This window comes from Sabethes cyaneus, chromosome 1 (assembly GCF_943734655.1).
Source record: "Sabethes cyaneus chromosome 1, idSabCyanKW18_F2, whole genome shotgun sequence".
NCBI lineage: Eukaryota > Metazoa > Arthropoda > Insecta > Diptera > Culicidae > Sabethes > Sabethes cyaneus.
This window is the reverse complement of record NC_071353.1, coordinates 134,530,999-134,554,235: the sequence shown is the minus strand read 5'-3', so window position 1 is coordinate 134,554,235 and position 23,237 is coordinate 134,530,999. Positions and strand designations below refer to the sequence as shown.

Genomic DNA, 23,237 nt, shown 5'->3' with positions numbered 1-23,237 from the left:
GTTTGTTATACCTCGGTAGTTTCTTACATTGCGCTTATCACCGGTTTTGAACACGGGGATCATAAATGATGTTTTCCATGCACTAGGGAATACACGCTGAGCGAACGATTTGTTATAAATCAAGCAGAGTGGTTTGGCTAAAGCATCGATACAGCGACAGTATACAGCTGATGGAATACCATCTGGTCCTGGTGAGAACGACTGTTTTAGTTTTTTTGCGGCCTGGAGCACCATTTCACGAGTTATATAGAATATACCCATATCGATTGCATCAATAGGGACATCGGCAGCAGCACGTTGAGCCTCGGATGAGGAACAAGTCGAGGTGTTGAATACCGAAGCAAAGTGACGGGCAAACAGCTCACAGGCATCTGCTGAAGAGTGTGCGCTTAAGTCGTCCAGGCACACATTAAACGGTGTATCCCTACACTTACGCTTAGCGTTTACAAAGCTCCAGAAACTGCGGGGGTTATGCCGAAGATTCGTTTGAACACGGAGAACATATAATTTATACAGCATGGCGTTATGTTTCCGGTATGCTTCGCTGCTTCTACGAAAGGCTCGTTTCGTTTCGACCGTGCGTGTACGACGTAATAAACGCTGAGTAGAATTTTTCTTGCGCTTTAACAAGCGGAGTCGCTGTGTGCTCCATGGGGGAGAGACAGGTATATTACACAGTGGAACGTTCGATCGAAACCAGTTAGTCAGGATTGCACAAAAATGATTTACCATATTATCAACTTCAAGAAGGGCAAATGATTCCCAGTCAAGATCGGAAATGTACGTGGAAAGTGCCGTAAAATCGATCTTGCGATAGTTCAGAGGTCTCGGCCCAAGAATGCGTGACGGTGGATTAACGAGAGCTGGAGCAGATGTCTCCAGTATGAGTGCCGGATGGTGAAGATCCACTGGCAATAGTGGGACATCAGCATTATGGACGCATACACTAGCAGCTTCCGTGCAGAAAGCCAAGTCTAAAGTTCGACCGAGATGATTACGAATTTCCAAAGAAGATGCTCTATAGTTCTGCACTCGACAGAAATAGAAATGTCATTTCTTTTGCAAAGTTGTTTACCTTCATATTTTCCATAACTTTGCCGAAAAAATCATGTGTCTATCTACTAACACACAAAAATGGACGTGTATCGTGCCTTTAGCGAACGCGAAACACATAAAACGTGTGCTTGCCGTACTCTCATTTGGGTGGTTGGGGACAAGTGGAACCCATACAAGTTTATTGTACTCGACTTAAGCTTTCAGATGAAGCACTGTTTGTATGATGTATGTAAATGTATGATAACTTGGAAAGTAAAAGTCCCAGAGATTTGCGGTCTTTTGCAAAACCGTGTATTTTGAGAGCTTCGATAATTGCCTATAACATTGTATTCTTGTAAAATGCAACTAACAAAAGCTAAGTATGAAAAACTAATTTTTAAAGAAATTTCAAAGAATATGCCGTATAGTTCAGCACTCGATAAAGATAAAAAAATTATTTCTTCAGCAAAGTTGCTTGTTTTTACAATATTTACAACTTTACCGAAGGAACTATGTCTATATTTCCTAAAATAAAACATTTTTTTTTATTTTCATTATAGTAAGCAATGACTAACTTTTGACAGTTTGAGCTTAAGGGGAATATTCATGCGAACAAAAGTGCTGAAGACCATAAATGATAAAATAAAAGCAAAAGACACTAGGAAAAAAGTTCCGCTTTTCGCCTTTTTGGACCACTGTGCCCTGGTATGGGTCAGCAGCTCAAGGCTGGCAACGTTATTGTGCTTGTGCCACCACTCCACCTGCTTAGAGCGTAAAGTACAGCTACGTAGGTACTCGACTCTTACACAAGAGTAAATATACATTCTGTAGGGGTTTGTCCTACAGAGACTATAGATTATACAGAGGCGCCGAGACACTCAAAAACCGCTAAATTTTGAAACAAAACGGAGAGTACCATCATAAATAAAGGCAACTCTCCGCTTTCGTTCAAAATTTAGCGGTTTTTGAGTGTCTCGGCGCCTCTGTAATCTATAGTCTCTGTAGTTGGTCCTCGGTAGTGAAACACTCACCATTTTTAACGGGTTTGTTAAACTAGCACTACCAAGCACTACGTGTCGTTGCATGATATTGATGATGATACAGACAAACTTTAAATAATTTTTAAGTGCTGATTTAAAAAATATTGTATCAGTGTTTGCAAAATGGCGTCCACTCCGTTCGTTGTATGGAGTAAAGTTTATCACGCGTATGAGGACGAATTCTGCATATTTGAGCTCTCTAACTTCCTGTCTTCACATGCATTAATTGTAACTTATATTTGGATGGCTAAGTTGATACATTGGTTTGTATTTAAAGTATTTTCCGATAATAAATGATCGAAATATTTTATTTTCCTTGCATATTTCTTAAAAGTGTTTCACAACCAAAGACACTTTTTATGGCCAAAAAATTCACTTTTTTGATTTTGCTACAACTTTTTTGTTTAAGGCAAAAAAAAATATGCTGTCTTCACCAAAAAGATACGTATGACTTTAAACTTCTAAACGCTTCAAAAAGATTCGAAATTGGATGATTCGATAAAAAATTATGATCAAAAAACAAAACCTGGTTCACAATTCACAATATATTTGAGATTCACTAAATAACTCAAAAGTGATCTCAACACAAAACAAAGAAGTTTATATAATTAAAAAATTGAAATTGGGATGTCTTGCTGATGATAATTCTATGACTGAACGTAATGTCAGATCTCCTGAATCCGGTTCTGCTTTACTGTTCTCTCGTCTGCAGGCTCCGGCTGCCCTGGTTCGCTACAAATCGCTGGCTGGCTTATATTGTACATCTGTTTCACTCCGTTCTACTTTGTCTGCTGTGCTGGGTTTTCCACTTTCCACCCTCCCATTCCACTGCTGGCTGACCGCGACGCAGAGAACAGCAGCTGTTTAGCAAGGTTTCTACCATACTTCGTCCATGCTGGAAACGGCTGCAGGCAGCCTTCTCCAGCTTCTTCTCTGTTTGATCAGCTCAGAGCTTACCAGGCGATGCGATGGGGTGGGGTGAAGCGATGGTTATTTCCAATTTGGTTAGATTTGGTTGGTTGAGTTGTATCATTGTATTTCATTTATGTACATGATGATTTTTGCTGTTTCCCGTCGGGGCTGCTGCCATCTCGTTCTCGCTCGTTTACTGGCACGGTTGCGAGGACTCTCTGCGGATTTAGGGCCCTCGCCGATCGTCCATACCGCCCCCTCGGGCGCAGTACCGTTTTCGGCTGAGTGAGATATAACGATGTTGTTGCATCATCCATGGAAAGATAGAAATTGTTAAAACATTTTGAATCAGTAGCATTTGAAGGTTTGGCCGGTTATGACGTGAGGCGGAGCGAGAGTTCTTTTTTTTTGTTGTTTCTGTGGCTTTGGATATAGGAGAATTTTTCGTCCGCATTGCTGTTGTTGAGTCGATTTTTGAGAGGGTCCTTCAGTAATAGATGGCAGCAGCGCGATAATGTTTCAAATTGTTTCGAGTGCGATGTTTGGAAACAGTGCGCCCCACAAGTGATTCTCGGAAATCGTGGCTCTAAAGTGGAATGGAAGTGCTCTCTCTCGCCGTTCGGCTTGCCGGGAACGGATTAGTGTGAACAAGGGACGGACTGTTGAATGTGCTGATGGTTGTTTAATTAGGTCAAAGTGCAAACAATCTAACAATACGAAGTGATTGACGGCGATCGCAGCGATTAGATAGAGCTTGAGAGTGGTGATTTGTTTTTGGTGGAAAATGAGCTTGCCAAGTGGTGTCGATATGTCCAATCTGATGCAGCAGCATCCGGTGCTGGGTGCCTTGCCACCGGCCTTCTTTCTGCGGGCCGCCTCGGAGCGATATCAGCGGACACCAAAGTGTGCCCGCTGTCGGAATCACGGTGTGGTAAGTTGATGATGATGGGGGGCTATCAAGTGGCGAAATCAGATATCGATTTGCTGGTTTATGGTTTTATGCGTGTGCAATCGTAAATTTGACCCGCACTAAGATCGGTTTTATCAAATAGGTTTTCTGGCTGAGTTTTTTTTCATATATACCTAGATATTATACAATTCAATAGGGAAGATGTTATCCCTATTACTATGTAATGGTAATTGTTTAAACTAGCAATACTGATTTTGTGATTTTCGAAGTTTTGGTTCATGAACAAAAAATCGCTGATCCACTATCCACAGTTGGTTAGTAACAAAATTAAATCTTGAAAATAAATTTAGTTATAGTAAGTTGTCATTAACGCCAATGCCATTTCTCTGGCCTTATGTTTAGTTGTAGTAAATTAAAAGGAGAACTGAACATTAAAGGTAAATCAAAGAAAATATTTAAGACAATTTAAGATAACGCAGAGGTAAATCGGAGATGATACTGTAACACTATCATTTGCATAAAACTAAAAACATAGAAAAATTGCTTTAAACTAAGTGACAAAATTTAGTCCCAATGTAGATGAGTCATTCCACATGGAAATTTTTCGAATTTCGAATCAATTTTTTCGGTACAATTAGCCCCAAGCAGCAATGTGAGTTTTATTGTACTCTCAGGGCGGTTTCCATGACCAATTTTGGTTCTTAAATGCCATCATAAGAATGTAATAAAACCCAAATTGTTACTTGGGACGGTTTGACCATTTTGTTACTATTTCAATTTTCTTCTCGGTAATTTTTAGTCATTATCTGAATTTAGACATTATCAGAACTTTATCACAATCTCCAGTTACTTTTTTCTGAAATTTAATGGTGTCGCAATTTTTCCAGCATGTTGTTGTACTTACTTTTCCGTTTTATTTAATTCAGTTTTATTAAATGTTCATAAAAATATTTTTAACTGAGGATTCTGGCTAAGCAAAAGCTAAGTTAAAAGTTATTTGTAGAACATAATAGGCCGGATGAATAAAAGAGGTAGAGCAAACGCTCCCATAAGATTTACACGGGAAAAGCAAAGCAAACTATTTTATTGATACGGCCTAATATCTAAATGAGTGTGTAAGTGTCAATGAGTGTCAACTTACGAACTATATTTTCACGCGATTCTTGGTTAGTTTCACTGTCCTGTCTGGGCGGTTTTTTCAGGTCCAAGGATATTTAGCAAACTGCTGATTAAGTATATCGTATGGTTTCCGAGTTCCAATGAATAAGAAATATTCATCAATTTTCAATCCATATTCAATATTCATCCATATTCATATTCAATCCATATTTTATTTTATAAGAAAAAAGCAAATGATTTATGTTTGTCTCACAGTGACCGGTTTTACGAAAACATAGTGTGCATAGTATCAATGGATTCGATATAACTACCTATGCAAATTATTATTATTTGTTTGTACGGGCTTTACAACTAAGTGTTTCGAATATTCATGTTTGTTAATCGGGTGCTCAAATACTGACGTTATATTTTCATACGGGAGTTCAGTATCGATTGCCATCGTGCCTCGCTCGTTGCAGAAATCTTTTGAAAGTGAGAAATGAGTATATTTTCTAAATTGTCTTTCAAAACTACTTTAAAAATAAAACATTTTTAGTATAACAAACAGTCAAAGCCAGCATGGTTCAAAATATAGCAGTTAATCTATTTTACACATAAATGGATAGACAAAAAATATTAGTTTGTCATACAGCAAAAGAAATTTGCAGATCGACGGTAATTCAAAATAGCGTTTTTACTTCCAATAATTAACCATTAAGGCGCGTTAAAGATGTTTACATAAATAAGTGAAAAAGTAAAGAAATAACGAGATGATCAATCACTAACATCCGTCATATTTTTTTAGCAGTCTTTTGAGTCTTTTCCCGAACAGAGTCTATTAATGAACTGTGGTTTTTTGCTATTAGCCCCAGTCGGTCAACAGGGCATACACTACATTCGAACTGTACGTAGTGTAACCAACCTGTTTTGGACCCCATTTGTAACTCTACATAATTAGGATTCTTACAGCAAAATCTAGTGGAAGTATTTTTTCTTTTTCATTTAGTCGTATTAGTTCATGACGTAAACTATTTGGGAAAAGAGGAAGGGTCTGATGCGAAGAAAGATTAATTGGATGAAATGGAAAATATCGATAAGGACCAAAAATACAGTAAGATTTCGAATTTGGCAACAATTGCCTGTCGCTTATGTAGCCAAAATAGAAACTGTGCCAAAGTCGAGATCCTTTTTTGATATTGAAAAATTTAATAAAATTGGGTCAAAACCAAGCTCAATATAAGTAATCAATAATTTTTCTACGATTGCAACCATTTTATACTCAAAAAGCCCGACGAGAGCTGCCAGGCCGATGTAAGCGAGTTTTTGACACCCTGCGGTACGACGTAGTCCTACGTCAATAAAAATATTACCTTTCGAAACATTCTACAACTACAGACATTTTTTCATACACATATTGATGTCATAATTTTGAGTCATTATGAACAGGTATGCGCAAACCGATAGATGTTTTAGGATATTTTTGGAAGCAAAATACTTCGCAAAATGAATACTTTTGTGACCAAAATCGGTCCGTGCCAAAGTCGAAATCCCACTGTATATCGGGTTGTGCAATGGCAGATGCGGTTCACACCGACGCTTTTTCAGTTGGTGCCCGAATGTTTTACTCACTAAACTACTACCGACCGTTATGTGAGATAGACTAGTATCTAATTTTGTTTTATTCTCCCAATAATATTATTATTTTTTAAATATTATTTTTGTATGACTGCTCTTTCCCAGGTAACACCAATAGAATCGTAATAGAAAGTCCACATTAAATCGTATGAATGTCAATTTTACATTGCGTAATGATTAGAGTATGTCAAAGTGAAGTTTACAGTAAGTTGTTTTACAGTCATGTGTGTCGTCTTATACAACTTACGACTGTGAATTATAAAGCAGTATAGATTATTGCAACATTTAGTTATATCTTCATCGTATATTGAAGAGTATTAAGTAGCGTGTTCCAAAAACTGTTGTATAGAATGCAAGATAGAATTAAATATGACTGTCAAAATTTTTGCACGTATATTGCCTCCACTTTAGTACTTATATGTTCTTACGTGGTGTGAAATATAACTTTTTCGTGCGGATATGATTTCGTATCTCTCAGTTACAACCGAGATATACAAACCAAATTGTTTGCTGGGTTGTTTTCACCGCTGAGAAGATCTGCAGCTGACTGTTTTATCTACTCAGTCGGTGCGATAGAAACATGCAGTGCGTTGCTGCGGGAAATCTCGTGATTTTAACCACCACCGGGTGTGTTATTTCTTTTTTATTTACTCGTATATGACTATACCGCCTAGTTGGCTTCGAGGTACCATCACAGAGAACAGACATCCATTCAGGAACAAATTTTTCGGGAATTCTTGGATAAAATTTCAAATTAAAATCACCTAATATACTAGCGACACCACCACTATAGTTTCCCAACTAAATGATACTTTTGATTTGCACACTGACAACTTTTGGCTCCTCTGGCGCTAGTATATATGGACTGTAAGCGTTATGCTAGCGCCAGAAGCTAGCTGTTGTGATTTTTTGTAGAATTTTATGCGCCTATAGCGACATCATCACTATAGTTTCCCAACTAATTTGACATAAGTTTTATCCAAGTGGGGACCTTTCGCTTGGATGTCTGTTCTCTGTGGTACCATGCTGGTCCAACAAGCCAGTCGTCGTATATTCGAGTCTCGGCTAGGCGGTGCTTGCTAGATAGAGTCAGTAGGATCGTTGCACTGGACCCGTAATTTTCCTGTATGTACACTAACAGCCGGCTGTGAAGTCTGTCGATAAAGAAGGGTAATGTCTAAGGACGGTATAAATCCAAGGCTGTGCTTTTTATATGACTATACGCGGCATAACATAAACTGTTTTGGAAAAGGAAGAAATGTCTGATGCAAAGAATGAATGATGAACTGATAGAGAATAAGTTTTATTACCTTAAATTTTTCGTGTTGCAGTAAATTTCACTACAGAGTTTTATATATTCATTCCTTTTTCTAACCTGTAAAATAATTTCCACTGGCGGCTATGCATAATATTCAGTGTTTATACTTTTTGAAAGTTCCAGAATATACCGATAATCTTCAACAATAAGGTTATGCTTTTTTCGAACGCTGTGGAGTGGTTATATTGCGAAACATGCTTTTTTGAGTAACGCAAGTGTCTCATCTGTAGGTCTTTGCGTGAGAATTCCTGAGTCTCTAACGGGTGGCAACTAAAAGCTGCTGATTTCAACTTAAATAAACTTACCTTTCGATCCGTGCCCTTTGAATTCACTAAAAAGCGATTATTAAAGCATTTTAGGCCATTACAAATTATTTTTAAAGTTTTTGTCACTCCCCTTGGAAATTGACTTGAAAAATCGGGGGGCAAAAAATAATTTGGATATGGTGGATATGAGTTAAATTTGTTGTTATAAAATCAATTGTCTGTGGGTTCTGTAGCCTGAAAAACTCGAAAAATGAGTGTACGAGTTGAGTTAATGCTTCTAGCATGAAATAGAAATGGGAATGGAAATGGAATTTCCGAAAATCGGCCAAAATTTCTTTCGTTTTTGTCTTTTTTCGTAGATTTTAGCTTAACGTATATATTAAAAGCAAGAATAGATTTGGTTTTCACGTTTAAACTTTAAGTAAAAATGTCTAAAATCCAAATTTTTTTGCTCGATTGAAAAATTCTCTTTGTTTTTTTTTGACCCGCCCCCCTTCAGGAGCCCAACACCGGAGGGACAAAAACTTTTTAAAATATTTGTAATGGCCTCATTGAAATTACGCAACTGACTTTATATCTTAAATTCGTCGTACCGTTTTGAAATCCCTCCATCAAAATTTTTTATCGTCCGAACCAAAAATCACAATAATGTTTACGAAGCGCGCATGTATTTGTGTAGAACGGCATGACAAATCCGGAGTGATTCGCGATAAGGGCGCACTAGCAAAGTGTAAACAATGAGGAATATCACTGTGATAATTTGTCAGTTTATATAAATTAAAATAAAAGTTACAAAAATCAAGTGTAAAGACATAAATTGGTGTAGAATAAATCAATTTTATAATTTCACAACAATACTGCTTAAAATTTGTGCATTCAAGCTCAAAATCTAAATTTTATGGTTGAACCCCTTGGAATGAGCCTCAAAGCTTTTCGACAATGAGATTCGCCCAGCCCTGTTTCGCCTTGTTTTGATTTTTTTATTTAGTTTCGCCTGTTTACAATGCGCCTGTGTTTTGAAAACAACGCAGTTTCGCTCTTTACTATCGCCTGTTTACAAAATGATTTGCAAATAAGACTGTTACTTCATAACAATGAAAGGGGCTAAACTGCAAATTGTCTTTTGTTTTGATTAAACACTTCTATCGCCCATCACTAAAAACTTGTTTTAAATAATTCTAAAGATTAAAACAGAAGAAAGGATTCTTGCCAAGGATATTATCAGTCTTTTTAAGGCTGATGGTCTAATAAAACGATTTGTTTACAAATTGCTAGTTGAGCCCCAATCGCGAATCACTCCGGAAATGTTATTCTGCAAAAACTCTGCAAGTCATGCAAGTATTCCTGGCTGTAGAACAACGACAATGCGTTGCGTGGGTTATTTTCATTTTATGAATGACGGAAATTGAAACAATTAGTCGACATTTTCTTCTTCGTCGCACGAAAAAACGTAGGAAATTTGGCTGTTAGGAATTCTTTAATGAAAAAAAGCATTCAAATAGATCTCAGCTCACTCTGATTGATCGCGTATGAATGTCAACAAACTAAAATATTAGGGAATAACTAATTCTGTATTATTTGTCATAAAAATCGCTGATATTTTCAATAATTTGTGTTGGATAGGACGGGAATAGGCAATTACGACGAAGCAGCAACATACCCTAACTTTCGTTGTCCAAAACAAAGCAATTTCTGGAATAATATGATTATCAACCAGTTGCATTGGGATTTCTGCGTCGAAATATGTCCCTCAGTGTATTCCGGGGCTCTTATCTTCTTTCGGCACTTTATTCCGACTTTTTTCTATGTTTTTCAGATGTACTAGTAGGAACAGGTGAACTTTTTTGCGGCCCGGAACGCTTGTTGTTGAAGGCACGAGAAAGAGAACGAAGTACTTCTGCGTCCATAATTTTGGCTGGTCTTCCACTACCTTGCTTTCGAGTAGTTGTTGAGGATCCAAGGATATGGTAAATAGTCGAAGTCGCATTTTCGCTTTTAAAATGTTGTTCCGTATACTTTTTGCTGAGATCTTTGTGCAATTCGTAGCAGTGTACAACGTGCTCGCGAAATGCTGCTTGTTTTGACACCATTTTAAGCTAAATTTGGTAAATAAGAACCAAACAAACGATACTGGCAGAAAGAGGAGAGAGAGCTAACACCTACTCACTGTTATTTCTCTCTGAGCTCGTATGTTGTTGTGCGTAGGCGCCTCGAAAAAATCCCCAAATTTTAGTTGCCACCCGTTAGTAGCAGTAAGTGCTGGATTATTATTCCTTTTCTTCTTTAAGGTTCAAATACGCGTAATTGATTTTAAAAGCGGTCGAATTATGCTGTAGTATGCATCCAAGCGTGGAAATATTATTTTGGTCAAGCAATGTTTACTATTTACTAATAAAGCTAATTAATAGGTTATTCCAAACAAAAATTCCAATTCCAATGCCAAACAAAAATTCTACAGTTGGTATTAGATTCAATCTGAATTACTATTTGAAATGAAATTTGAATACTAATTTAAACAAATATGCTTATTCTTATTAAATAGCCACAAATTACCTTCGGTAGTTTTGGAAGAATCTTAAATAATTTGCTATTTTGTTTAAAAACTAACGTACACTGTGACTTTAATTACTTTAAAACTTTAATTTTAATAGGTCAACTGATTTTTTTTTCTGTTTACTTGTAAACTTTTTTTTTGTAAACTGAGGAGTTTTTGGTGCGAAGAATGATAAACGGGATGAAACTTGAAATGAAATTGAAATTTCGATATGAGGCCAAAAATATATTTCGTCGTTCAATGGCAGGTGGGACTCCAACCCACACTCTCTCGGTCGGTACCAAAGTGTTTTTGCAATTAAACTACTGCCGCGCCCTTATGTTACACAGTATCATATCTAATTTTGTCCCTCTAGTTTCAACCATTCCAATCACGCACACATACACTCCCACGTTGACGGTAATTATTTTTGTATGATTGTCCTTTGCTACTACTTCTAAGAAGATAGACCGTAATAAACTGATGTGTGGTAGAAGCGAGCGAGGAGGGAGCGACAAAATGAGATGTACGACTATCTAATATAAGGTTGCGGCGGTAGTGTAATTGCAAAAACACTTGGGTACCAATCGAGAGAGTGTGGTTTGGAGTCTCACCTGCCATTGAACGGTCCAATGTAAGTTTGGCCTCATCGAAATTTCCTAGTTTCATCTAGTTTATCATTTTTCGCACCAAAAACTCCTTCAGTTTACAAAAAAAGTTTAATATGAATGAATAAGAATAAATGAAAATTGAATAATTTATTTTCAAGCGTCTTAATAGAACTCACGAGTAAAAGAGAAAAATTAGCAAAATTCCTTTTAATTCTAATATTTTTATGCGATCTCTATTGATAAGCGTATTTCGGTTACAAATTGTTGCATAAAGTTTGGTGGAATTTGAAAGGAATTTCGCTAATTCATCTCGTTTAATATTTATTAACATGTAGTGATCGTTGTTTTCAAGAGTACCTTTCATTCATCTTTTTAGTTTCGAATAAATTCCGAATAAGAACTTCGTCGACATTTTATATAGTAGAAAATTAATGGTTATCGGGTGGTACCAGTCTTCAAACGTTATTTGATCAATTGATATGGTAGAGCATTGTAATGATTGAAAATGACATACTGGATGCTAGTAACATCCTAGGTAACTAATAAGCATTACCAATTCCACTCAAATGCAAACCAATAGGCATTTAAGTCACCTCAAATGCTATTTAAAAACTATTTTGACAAAATATTCTGCTCCATTCGTCTGACTATAAGATAGAATTACAAGTCAGCAGCAAATAAAAGCATTCCACCCTCGTTGGGTAGCAACGCTGCATAGATTATGTAGATACAGAAAAGCAGTGGTTCCAAATTTCTACCCTATGGTACATCAGAACTATTTGTAAACTTGGCAGACCGGGAGTAATCAAGTTCTACAAAAGGTCGGTATCCGTAAGGTATGTTTTCAACCATCTGCACAATCTTGTGGTACACCCACCTTGTTTCTCCACCTTGCTCAAAAGAGTAGTATGATGATTAACGGTATCAAAAGTCAGAATAAACTTGCAGTTTGGCAGTTATACTATTTACGCAGAACGCAGCAAATTTGTTTCTACAGATCGCCCGGGGAAAGATCCATGTTGTAGTGTGCTTATGTAATTCTGGCTGGCTGCAAATAACGTGTCTTGAAGGAATTTTTCCAAGAAGCCGGGAATTATCATATCATTACATCATATTTAGAGTATCGATTTATTACAATTGAAAAAGGTGCATCGTATTTCTGTGGGTCTGCACCGTATCGAGATCGATATGAAACATTCTCACACTGTGTAAAACATTCACGCTCGGATAAATCCTATGGCTTCTATGCTGATTGTTAGCACCGGAATCGGGAAATTCTTACGCCATTACAATGCGAGATGCGACAGAAGACCCCGCGCACGCTCTGAATGCCGTCGAAAGGAAATAACCCGGCTGTGACTTTTCTTTTGTTTCCGATGCTAAGCAGTGCATTCAGGATTTCTTCAAAGTTAAATTTGTACTCTTTTGATGAACCTCCTCGACCCGGGCCGGGCCCGAGCCGAGCCGAGCGATTGTTTTCCGCTTTTCCAGAAGAATAAAGTGCAAGAATTTCCTCGCATTGTAAGGATTTGAGCGCAAACAGTTAAATGCGTTTGCCGCTGGCTGGCAGTCAGTGAGTGCTATTGCACTGCACCTACTACTAGTTTCCGGCCGGTGGGGCGTGAATTTTCTTCCCGGAGCTCAACGGCCATATAATGATTTAATTAAAATTAAAACAATTGATGGCGGGTACTTCTGGCGTGGCGTGGAACGTGGCGCGTTGGAGTGCCCGCCGTAGCAGAGCGTTGGGATTTCGTGGTGCGGGTGAATGGGGTGTTCTATTGAATCGTTTCGTTTTTTTTTCATTTCGATATGCAGTTTTGATGCTGGTTCAAACGTTTTACTGTTCCTTTCTTTGCCATTTTTCGTAGGTAAGCGCCCTGAAAGGTCACAAACGGTACTGCCGGTGGCGGGATTGTGTCTGTGCAAAGTGTACTCTCATCGCCGAACGGCAGCGGGTTATGGCAGCCCAGGTAAGAAGAGCAAATCCACCCGGAACGGATTGAAAGGATTAATGGAATGAAATTTGATTGTTACGCTGTTTGTGTTTCATTTTCCAGGTGGCCTTGCGCCGACAGCAAGCCCAGGAGGAAAACGAAGTTCGAGATTTGGGCCTGCTGTACACGGGAGGCGTTCATACGGTCGGCCAACCGGTACCGGATACAAACGGGCAGTCCACGGTGGGGCAGTTCCACACCGGTATACCTTCACCACCGAACGATTCTGATAGTGGAAACCGTGGAAGTTATGGTGCTGTGGAAGGTTGGTTAACTGAAAATTGTAACAACAAATCTAACATATATCATACAGTAAAACTTATACGGAATTTTTGTCATTCTTCTCGTCAGAATCGGACAATCCTAGACTACGGCCGGAACGTATCAACTCCGCCTATTCGCCAGATCAGAGTGAACCCGACAGTCCCGGTAAGTGTGCTTATTTTTACCATGTTTCCCACTCCAGCGGTTGTCCGGTAGAACACGGTCGATGAATTTATTATTACACTTTCAAGCTAGCTTGTGGGGGTAATTTTTGATTAATGGTACTCGATAAACGCAGCGCGTTTTGTGTTCTCAAGTGCAACGCTGCCCAGTCGATGTGACCGTGGGGAAAGAGAATATTCTCACAAAATGGCGCTGCTGACTGCCACCGGTGCTGCTGCTGCCCGTTGAACAACCAGGCACAATGACGTTAATAATAATGGATGAATTATGCAGTCTGTTGTACCTGTTTGTTGTGTTGTGATGCCATAATGGAGCTTCATTTGTGTAATGGAGTCATAAGTTTCGAGTGTTGTCGGCTGTCGCGAAGTGCACTTGAGACAGCTTGCGGAACTGTTTATTTGGACATTGTTGCAAATGGTGTTTGGTGATGACAATTAGTTACTGTTGTTGAATTTTTAAGTTCTGTGCTGCGTGAATCAATGTGTCTGGGGTGAATGTATTTGTGAGCTTGTGACACAAAAGCACTGTAACAACCGTTCAATGGCTTCTGCTTTGTGTTATGTTAATTGTGATGTTAATAAAAAATAAAAAAAAGGGAAATCCATCGCCATCATCAACATACAGCTTCTTTGTTTTACGTAAGGTTAATGGGAAACTAGCAGTCATTAACTTTTCATCGGAGAGCCCAATTTCTGAAGCAGTTTTTTGGCCCAAAAGCGGGGTTCTGTTCATGAAACTGTAAATACTGCAGTCTTCTTGCCAATCTGAATACAGCGAATATATTTTCATGGACAGAATTTTTGTTTCAAACAAAAAAACTGCTTTTGGAATTGGCAGAATCGATCACGACTAATTTCACCTTAATTCTGCGGATAATTAAGCAGGCTTGGCACGCTCTTTTCGCTTCGATTTTGCTAATTCCGTGGTATGGTGGTAGCGGGTTCCTAGCAAAACATGCAGAATATCTTCGAAACAAATTTTTGAACGTGATACTCCTTCAAGCATTCAAACATTGTTGGAGGAAATGTGGATGTAGGGGAGTGTCGTTATGGGCCACGTTTTGGAATTCGTTTCAAAAGGAATTTTAGAAATCTAAATACATCGTTGCAAAGGTCTAAGAATAAGGTATATTTCCGGAAAACTTTGAATTGATTGCCTGAAAAATAAAAAAGTTGTAGGTGTTTACGAGAAGACAAAAAATGTTGTCATAGTCGGGCCATGTTGTACAGGTTGGGCCACCGCAGAAAATCTAAGACATACGTATTGAAATTCTATATAGAGACATGAAAAGAATGAATTCCGTGAACAACGGCTCATATAGGTACAAATACCCTATTTTTAATTGCATTTTTGCGAAATTTTGGCGATCTTGTAAAATCAATATTGCTAAAATCGCCTTTTCCGAAGTGTACAACTACAATGAAAAAAAAAACAACCAAAATCTAGGTTTTTATCGTATTAATTTTGCTTTATTTCATTACATTTTACGTGACTGACATTCTCTAGCGATTATTGCGCTTCAGCGCTTAAAATTATGGTGGCCCAACCATGACTACTCAAAATCATTTCTTGAAGAAAAGTTCATTGCGCCCGGAAAACTTCTTTTGTAAGATTTAGTCACTGAATTCACAACGGGTGTTTTGAATACAAGGTGGAAACTCACAATATTGTGAAAAGTTAGCTATCACAGTAAGAAGTTTTACAATGGTTGTATCATAGATATCATGAGTTACTGAAACTGTAAAATCGTGATGGCCCTACCATAACAGTGGCCCGACGATAACGACAATACCCTATTGTTGAAAGATTGTTGACTTTAATAGCAGGTGCACGGAATTAGGAGCCAAAATTAGAGCACATCACAGTACTATACCTCAACCGAGCTGAATTTTAATAAGTGATGTATGGAGCATCAATTATTATCTACAATATTGTTGAAGTAAACAATGCTATGCCTTTTGTATTTATGCCGCTATAAGACTGCTTTCCTGTTGATAGCAAAAAGAGCGCTCTTTTTGCCACCATCGATATTACATCCCTACAGTGGCATAAATACAAAAGATAACAGTTTACTTTCTTTAGCAATATTGTAGATAATTGCTAGCTCTACAAATGCCCCATACACCTCTTTTTCAAATTTTGCTTGGTTGAGGTCCTGTAATCAAAAGAACAAAGTCGAAGCGAAAAGAGCATGCCAAGCCATGCAATAAAGGCCCCAGCTAGCACCGAGTCGTACATCAATATACGGAAATTATCGTAAATAACTTTTAACAAATTCGGAATCGTAACTAACGCTCAATAAAGTGCGCCCAAGTTGATTTTCAGTTGTATATAATGATAATCGCTGACATACATACGATGTACAGCACAGAATTGTAAAGCAGTACGGAACGAGTCGGGCCTAATCGGATATTGTAAGGGTCGGGCCACTGTTAGAGTCGGCCCATTACTATTTTGCAATTCTAGTAACTCTTGCTTTACAAGGTGTTAGGTAGCTTAGTGCAAATATTTCAGGGGGTGATAGAAGACCTCATTTGACGAAAAAAATCCTCCTACGTACATGGTCAAATCTCAATCGTTACACAGTTATTAAACATTTTTAGTTATCGGTTCAGTTTCCGTTAAATTAGCTCCAATACAAAAAGTATGCTAGCTAGCTTTCATTCGAAAGCTGATAAAATTTTTCATTTAAAAAAATACCCTTAAACCTCCTCCTTCATGAAATTTAGAAATTTTTCAGAAGCAAAAATAGCTATTTATTATGGTGTTTTCATCATATTTTCCCAAAGTGGCGTGATAAAGTTGATTGCTTTTGTACACCAGTTTCAAGTTCTAGTACTGTTCTACAATTCGTTCTTTGACGTGAATCGCCTATCTCTTTTAGTTTCGTTGCAATTTAATTTTAAATACAACGTGTTGAGTGTTAAATTGGTTTCTGAAAACTACATAAATTCATACATCACGCATAGCACACTAAATCACCGCGTGCGACGGACACAATCTGACACGTATGAAAAACAACAAACAAACAGGCTTCTCGGGTCTCTTTAGCACGTTTCAGAAAACAATTGCAGCATCAAAACGTATTTTCCGGATGAAACGAATTGCAGAACAAGGGTGACATTGCGATTCTCGTTTCGAGTGATTTTGGTTCGTTTCGCCCATTCGTTTAACGTGGTCGAAACGGACCAAAATCACTCGAAACGAGAATCGCAATGTAACCCCAGTATCAGATTACCAATTTGTAGATAAAAGCCATCAACTTTATTACACTTTTTTAGCAGAAATTTGATTTTATATTTAATTTTTTCGCAGAAATTTAATAATTGACGCAACTTATTTCAAAGCTTTTTGCTTCTGAAAAGTTACTAAATTGCATGAAGTAGGAGGTGTTTGGTGGCAATTTTCAGTGTAAAATTTGCTCAGCTTTCGAATGAAAGCAACAAAATTGAGGTGGCTAGCATACTTTTTGTGCTAGAGCTAATTTAATGGCAACAGAACCGAAAACTAAAAATGGTTAATAACACTGTAACTCAAATGTGGTCCTCTATTACCCCCTGAAATGTCTGCACTTAACTACCTAATTCTCTTTATATCTATGAGGATACGTATTGGTATTTTCAGCTTATTAATCGATAGCCTGAACAATATTTGTGAATTAGGTTAAAACTATATTTTTTCGAGACAAGATTTTTATACCAATTGGTTGGTTAACATTTACTGACCTTTTCAATGGATTTTGGTCTTAATAATACACTTTTAAATTTGCGTTATAGCCGCGAGAAATGATGAGGTGGCTGCGACTATTTTAGACCTGCGTCACTATTGTGGTGCCTGAGTGGTTGGAATTTCCAGCATGCCGAACGCGCCTGGATGGTACAAACCATAACAGTTTGCCATAACAGTGTACTTCAACAGTAGACCAAAAGGGAGTCAGATCCAGATGGTTTATCTGGTCGATCACCTTACGTTCATCCGTCAAGATCCCTCGGTAATGGTCTGTTATCGATCCCTCGCCAAACGAAATATGGTCCTCTAGTGCTGTCAATCCTGGGCTGCCCTCGAACACCAGCTGAACGTGCATCGTCCTCGACAGCGCACATTCATGGGGTCTGCTCTCTTCCTGGTTCTCTGCTGAAAATAATGCTGACTACTTTTTTGTTTTTTGGGCATTCTGGCCAGGTACCCAGTCCACCGCAGGCTGAGGTCTCACCCGAGTATTCTGACACATGATTTTGACCCATTCAGCATCGCCCGAATCAGTGTAATTTATTTTGTCGGAAAATCATGTTTTAGCATTATCTGCCACAGCTCATTTTGTTTGAATGAATTGTACGCTGCCTTAAAGTCCACAAACAGATGATAAGCCTACAAGTTATATTCCCGGAGCTTGTCTAATAACTGACGCAGGGTACGGTAAACATCTGATCCGACGTGCAGTGACCGTCACGAAAACTAGCTTGGTACACGCCGTCGAAGGACTCCGCTAACGGTCTCAGTCTTCAGAACAGGATAAGGAAAGCACCTTATAGGTAGAATTCAACAATGTAATGCCTTGATAATTTTTACACTCGTGTCGATTTCAATTCGACCACTCCTCTGGCATTTGTATTTCTTCCCATATCCTGACAATGATCCGGTGGATTGCTTCGTACAGTCGCTCACTCTCCGCTTTTAGAAGTTCAACGGGATGCCTTCCTTCCCAGAGCTTTACCGTTTTTCAGTTAACTGTTTGCCTTGTTAACATCCTCCTGTGTTGGTGGGTCCACAGCTTGGACATCCCTCACAATTATTAACCTGTTGCTAATGATCTCCGTGTTTACTCCATGCAATATCGTCTGGAAGTATTTCGTCCGGCTAGCTGCTACCGCCGTTTTATCAGTAAGCGGGTTGCTAGCACTATCATTGCACATCACCACTTTGCAGCAGGCTTCATTCTCGTTTTTTTGCTCAGTAGATGTTCATTTGACTATAGCGCCTCAACTAAACAGAATTCGAAAAGGTAGTGTAAAGGGCCATTGTAGAGCTAATTAATATTTACATTATTGTTGAAGAAAGTATAGTTCTATCTTTCGTATTTACGGCGCTATGGGGCTGCTACCCCGTTGGTAGCAAAAAGAGCGCTCATTTGGCTACCAACGGGGTAGCAGCCCCATAGCGCCGTAAGTACGAAAGATAGAACTATACTTTCTTCAACAATAATGTAGATAATGATTAACTCTACAATTGCCCTTTAAACTACTTTCTCGAATTCTGTTTAGTTGAGGCGCTATAGTCAAATGAGCATCTACTGAGCAAAAAACCTAGAATGAAGCCTGCTTTGTAGAAACTCCGTGTGTCGGCGAATCGCTTCTTTGCGTAGTCTCGCTCGTACTCGCGGTTTTTAGACGTTTTTCCGTAGCTGTCTATACCTCTCGCTGTTCTGACGTGACCGCAGCGAGCATGCTACTCTTGACCTGGTTCTTCTCATCTGCCGCTCTCTGGCATTCGGCTTTAACCTAGCTGATACGTTGTCCTTCACGCGTCACGCCTACCATCAATCTTCCAGTTGTTTCAATGGCACCATGAAGATTCCTCCACATCCCATTTTTATCTTCTTGCCTTTCTTTCTGCTGTTCTGCGATTCGTTGATCAAACTTTCTGGCGTATTTCGCTGCCACGCCATCTGCCCACAAGCGCTGGGTGTTGAGACAGTACTTAGAGTCAAGATTTCGTTCTCGAAAAGACCATACATCGCTGACATTCGAAAAGTATCTGAGAGGTAAAGTCTTTATTTGGATGTCTCCTAGTGTGTTTCCGAATACCAAGACGCGGAAAGCAGGTGCTAAAAATGGCCATACCCCTGAGCGCGGCAAAATTTATGAGCCTCGGACCGGTCGTCTTGTGGTCGACAGATGAAGGCTTCGTCTTCCAATGACAGGACGGTAGAATTGCTCTTTCCTGATCGGCGCATTTGCATCTCCGATGATCTTTTTCACTCCATAGAAAGTCTTGAGTTTGTCGTAGAACTTGTCCTTAAAAGCATCAGATTTATCATTTGTTGGTGCCTGTACGTTGATTAGGCTGTAGTTGAAGATTTTCCCCTAATTCTCAACTCACATATACGGTCCTCTACGGGCCTCCACCGGATTACACGCTTTTGTCTTCTCAACACAACGAAACCGACTCCATGTTCTGCCTTTCTACCGTTACTGTAGTAAATGTGGTACTTGGAAGAAGTGCTTGCAATACGATCTACTGGACGGAACTTCCTTTCTCAGGAATTTGGCCACCGAACTTCCCCGAATAGCAACGATCCGAGTCGATGTAGCTCTCTAGCAAGCAATCCAGCTCACGCCGGTTCATGGAGAATTTGGATATTTCAGAAAACAAGTTTCCAATCGTTATCCATTAATCGTTGCTTTGTTCTTTGCCGTGGTCTATACCGATTGATTCGTTCCGTATTACAATTTTAGTTGTTCGTGGTTGCGATGCCTACATTCCGCTGATGGGTCTGCCATCTAGGTGTAGCTTGCGAGATACAGCATTTAAAATTTAGCCGCTCGCTCCAAGACAGACGCTATTTGAGCCGCCCACTCTTACCTGGGGAACACGAGCTTATATTCGCACTTCCTAGCTTTGTACCTAGAATTGTAGATAATAGTGATAATGGTCGAATTAAATGGAAAGAATTTCTTTAACTCAGCTATATGCATATGCGCCTGCATTTTTTTTTATAATCTGATTAAAATTTTACTCGAAGAGAAGTTGAATCATGCTACATGTTCATAACAATGAAAATACCTGCAGTCCTACTTTAGCAACAAATGAAATTACGTGACACTTTCTGGGTAAAATTTATGTTTAAGTGCTAATTGAATTACAACATAAATTACTTACTTAGGTGGCTTGCCGTCCTAAGACAAAGCCTGTTGAACAAAATTTCTCCATGTAACTCGGTTGAGGGCTACCGCTCTCCAATTCCTCGGACACCGAGTACTCTCCGCATCGTGCCGAACGAGTGGAAGTTTAATATTTTTCTACAAATAAACAGAGAAAAAATAAATCCCTTTGGGTTTGCAACACTTTCTTCTGAAGACGGCCGACGAAGGGTGCGCAGTAACGTCCCTGTGGAATATCACAACCTAATGGTGGGACAGAGCAAAAGTTAAAGATCCTTATCCGGACCGTGCGTCGTCGTCGAATTGAATGCATGAGGTCAAACTCAATGTGCGGATAATCGGAGATCCCACAACTGACTGATTAAGCTGGAAAGCTGAACGGGATGTATACAAACATATTTTCACCCTCAAACAGGATCGGCAGCATATGTCGTATTGTTGTGTTGTTGTGGTGCATGCCGCTTAGACTATATCGACGTTTCAGTCAGGAAAAAGGGGTTTCGCCAGTAAATCCGTTGGTTTGTTAAGATCCGGTTGAGTTCAATTGAAGTGAGCGGCGGGTGCGGAGATGGTCTGACAGTGGAACATATCAGTTTTTGAATAAGGGGAAGTCTCAAGTATGCATCCATAATGAGGGTTTTCTCAATTTTCACAAACACAATTTCGATTGATCTGAGTGCAACTTGGGGAAAGTCGGTCAGTTTAGTGGACGTTGCGGTAGTAACATTGTTTTAAACTAAAAAATTAAAATTGTATTAAATTCTACTTGTAGGTCTTGTTGTTAAATGAGTCTAATAAGCAAATTCTTCATTGATTAAATTCGTCAGTTGACAAGACTAACAAAGTTTAACTTTCTTTATCTTCTTGTTTAGCAACAACTTACCGTGCAAACAAATATCTTACCTGTTTCACTGTTCCGTATAGATTTCTCGTTCCAAAGAATAACTTCTTTTAAATGCTGTACCAACAATTTACTGCCACTTGAGATAAATTCGAAACGTTTTTTTGCCATCCTCGCTTGCGCTTCTTGCTTCAGTACTCCGAGGAAGCGTAAAATCAGCAACAGACACAGCCCAGCAGGATCATAGAGAGTAGGACTCAAATCCTAACAAGATAGATGATTTTTTCCTACTTCTTTCACCGGCTCCCATTCAATCACACAGTCCGAAAAGTATACAACCGAAGTCGACAGGAAGAAAAAAGTGAGCGAAAGGAATTCTATACACTGTATACAGAAGTTGAAATCCGACCACTTGAACTCACCTTTATTCGTTATGTTCCTTTCTGGTTCAATATCACAACGACTTGTTTTCTTCGGACGGGTGAAGGCGTGCGATATTCGTCCCAGCCAAGCCGGGCGAGGCCAGGCCAGAGTTACACGGAAGGAGAGTAATTCGAGCCCGTAAGCTGACTGCCTTATTCCCATCGCCTCCGCTTCGATACACTCTCGTTTACGAGTTTGCAAAACATTTTATTAATAAAAAAGTAAAAGTAGAAAAAAAAACATCTCAAGTGACCGAGATGTAGCAACCAAAATTTGTCACCGGAACGAACCGGATTCCTTCATTCGGGAGTATGGTTCGGTACGAGAGCAAATCACGGCCGACACCGTTTGACAAACAGGACAATAATCGGTTTTGGCAACAGTAATTATGCCCGGGCGAGTCCCTTTTTTGCGGCGATCCGTAACCAAGTGGAGGTGAAAGTTTATGTGTCGGTTTGGTTGGGGATTTTCATTTTGAGTTAAGTATCTATTTGGGAGAATTTCCCTTCAGTTAATTCTGGTCATTTTGGAGAGATTTGAAAATTCTGTAATATTCTTCAAATTTTTCTTTAAAATTGAAGATTCTCTGGTTTTGACTATTCTTTTACTTATTCGTAATTAATCATCAAGAATTTCTGTTTCGTATGATTGTCCAATGTGACTGACCGACATATTTCCTTTCTCCCGAAATAGGACATTTCACTTTGCTCCGCGGTGGCACACAATTGTCACTGCAGCGACGAACTTGCATCCAGATTTCTTGAACCGTAAAAAAGCTTCAATGAAAATCCGCTTCACTCGGTCCGTGTTTGCTCCCATATTGCGGCGGCGGCGGCAATGTTAGTGTTCGACTAAGTCGAACGAAACTTAACACGAGAAATCACTGAAATTTCATTCTGAAGTGCCAAACCCATCGAACCGCACAAAATAATTACACCTAACACACCAAAATGACGCTCGAAAGCGCGGGTCCTGTGGCCGCGTCACCAGCGCCATCGGCGGAAATCGGTTGCCGTTTTTCCTCCGATTGTTATTATTACGTGTTGAAAGCGAAATCGAAATAATAATAATCGCGCCAGTGAATTTTCCACGTGATTTCGTCACACATGGGCACGTGGTACGTACGGAGGTGCGCAGCCAGCCACTTGAACCGTCAACTCCGACACCGATCGTCATCATCGGAATCGGAAGAAATAACAACCGGAAAACGCGGCTGTGAAAAACTTGCGCCTCGACGTGCTTTCGTGCTGAATCCCGCACGGGATCGTTCGGAGTTTGTTCGGAACAAAC

General features: G+C 39.2%; 1 protein-coding gene across 1 annotated transcript in view; it reads left to right on the top strand.

Moving 5' to 3' along the window:
• Nucleotides 1–3,771: 3,771 nt before the first annotated feature.
• The window catches only part of LOC128732477 (doublesex- and mab-3-related transcription factor A2), a 38,804-nt gene continuing 19,338 nt past the window's right edge, over nt 3,772–23,237 (top strand). Inside the window, exons 1-4 of the mRNA XM_053825734.1 lie at nt 3,772–3,918; nt 13,230–13,331; nt 13,419–13,620; nt 13,707–13,784. Coding sequence (XP_053681709.1) covers nt 3,772–3,918; nt 13,230–13,331; nt 13,419–13,620; nt 13,707–13,784 — 529 coding nt within the window. The remainder of the gene's footprint in view (nt 3,919–13,229; nt 13,332–13,418; nt 13,621–13,706; nt 13,785–23,237) is intronic.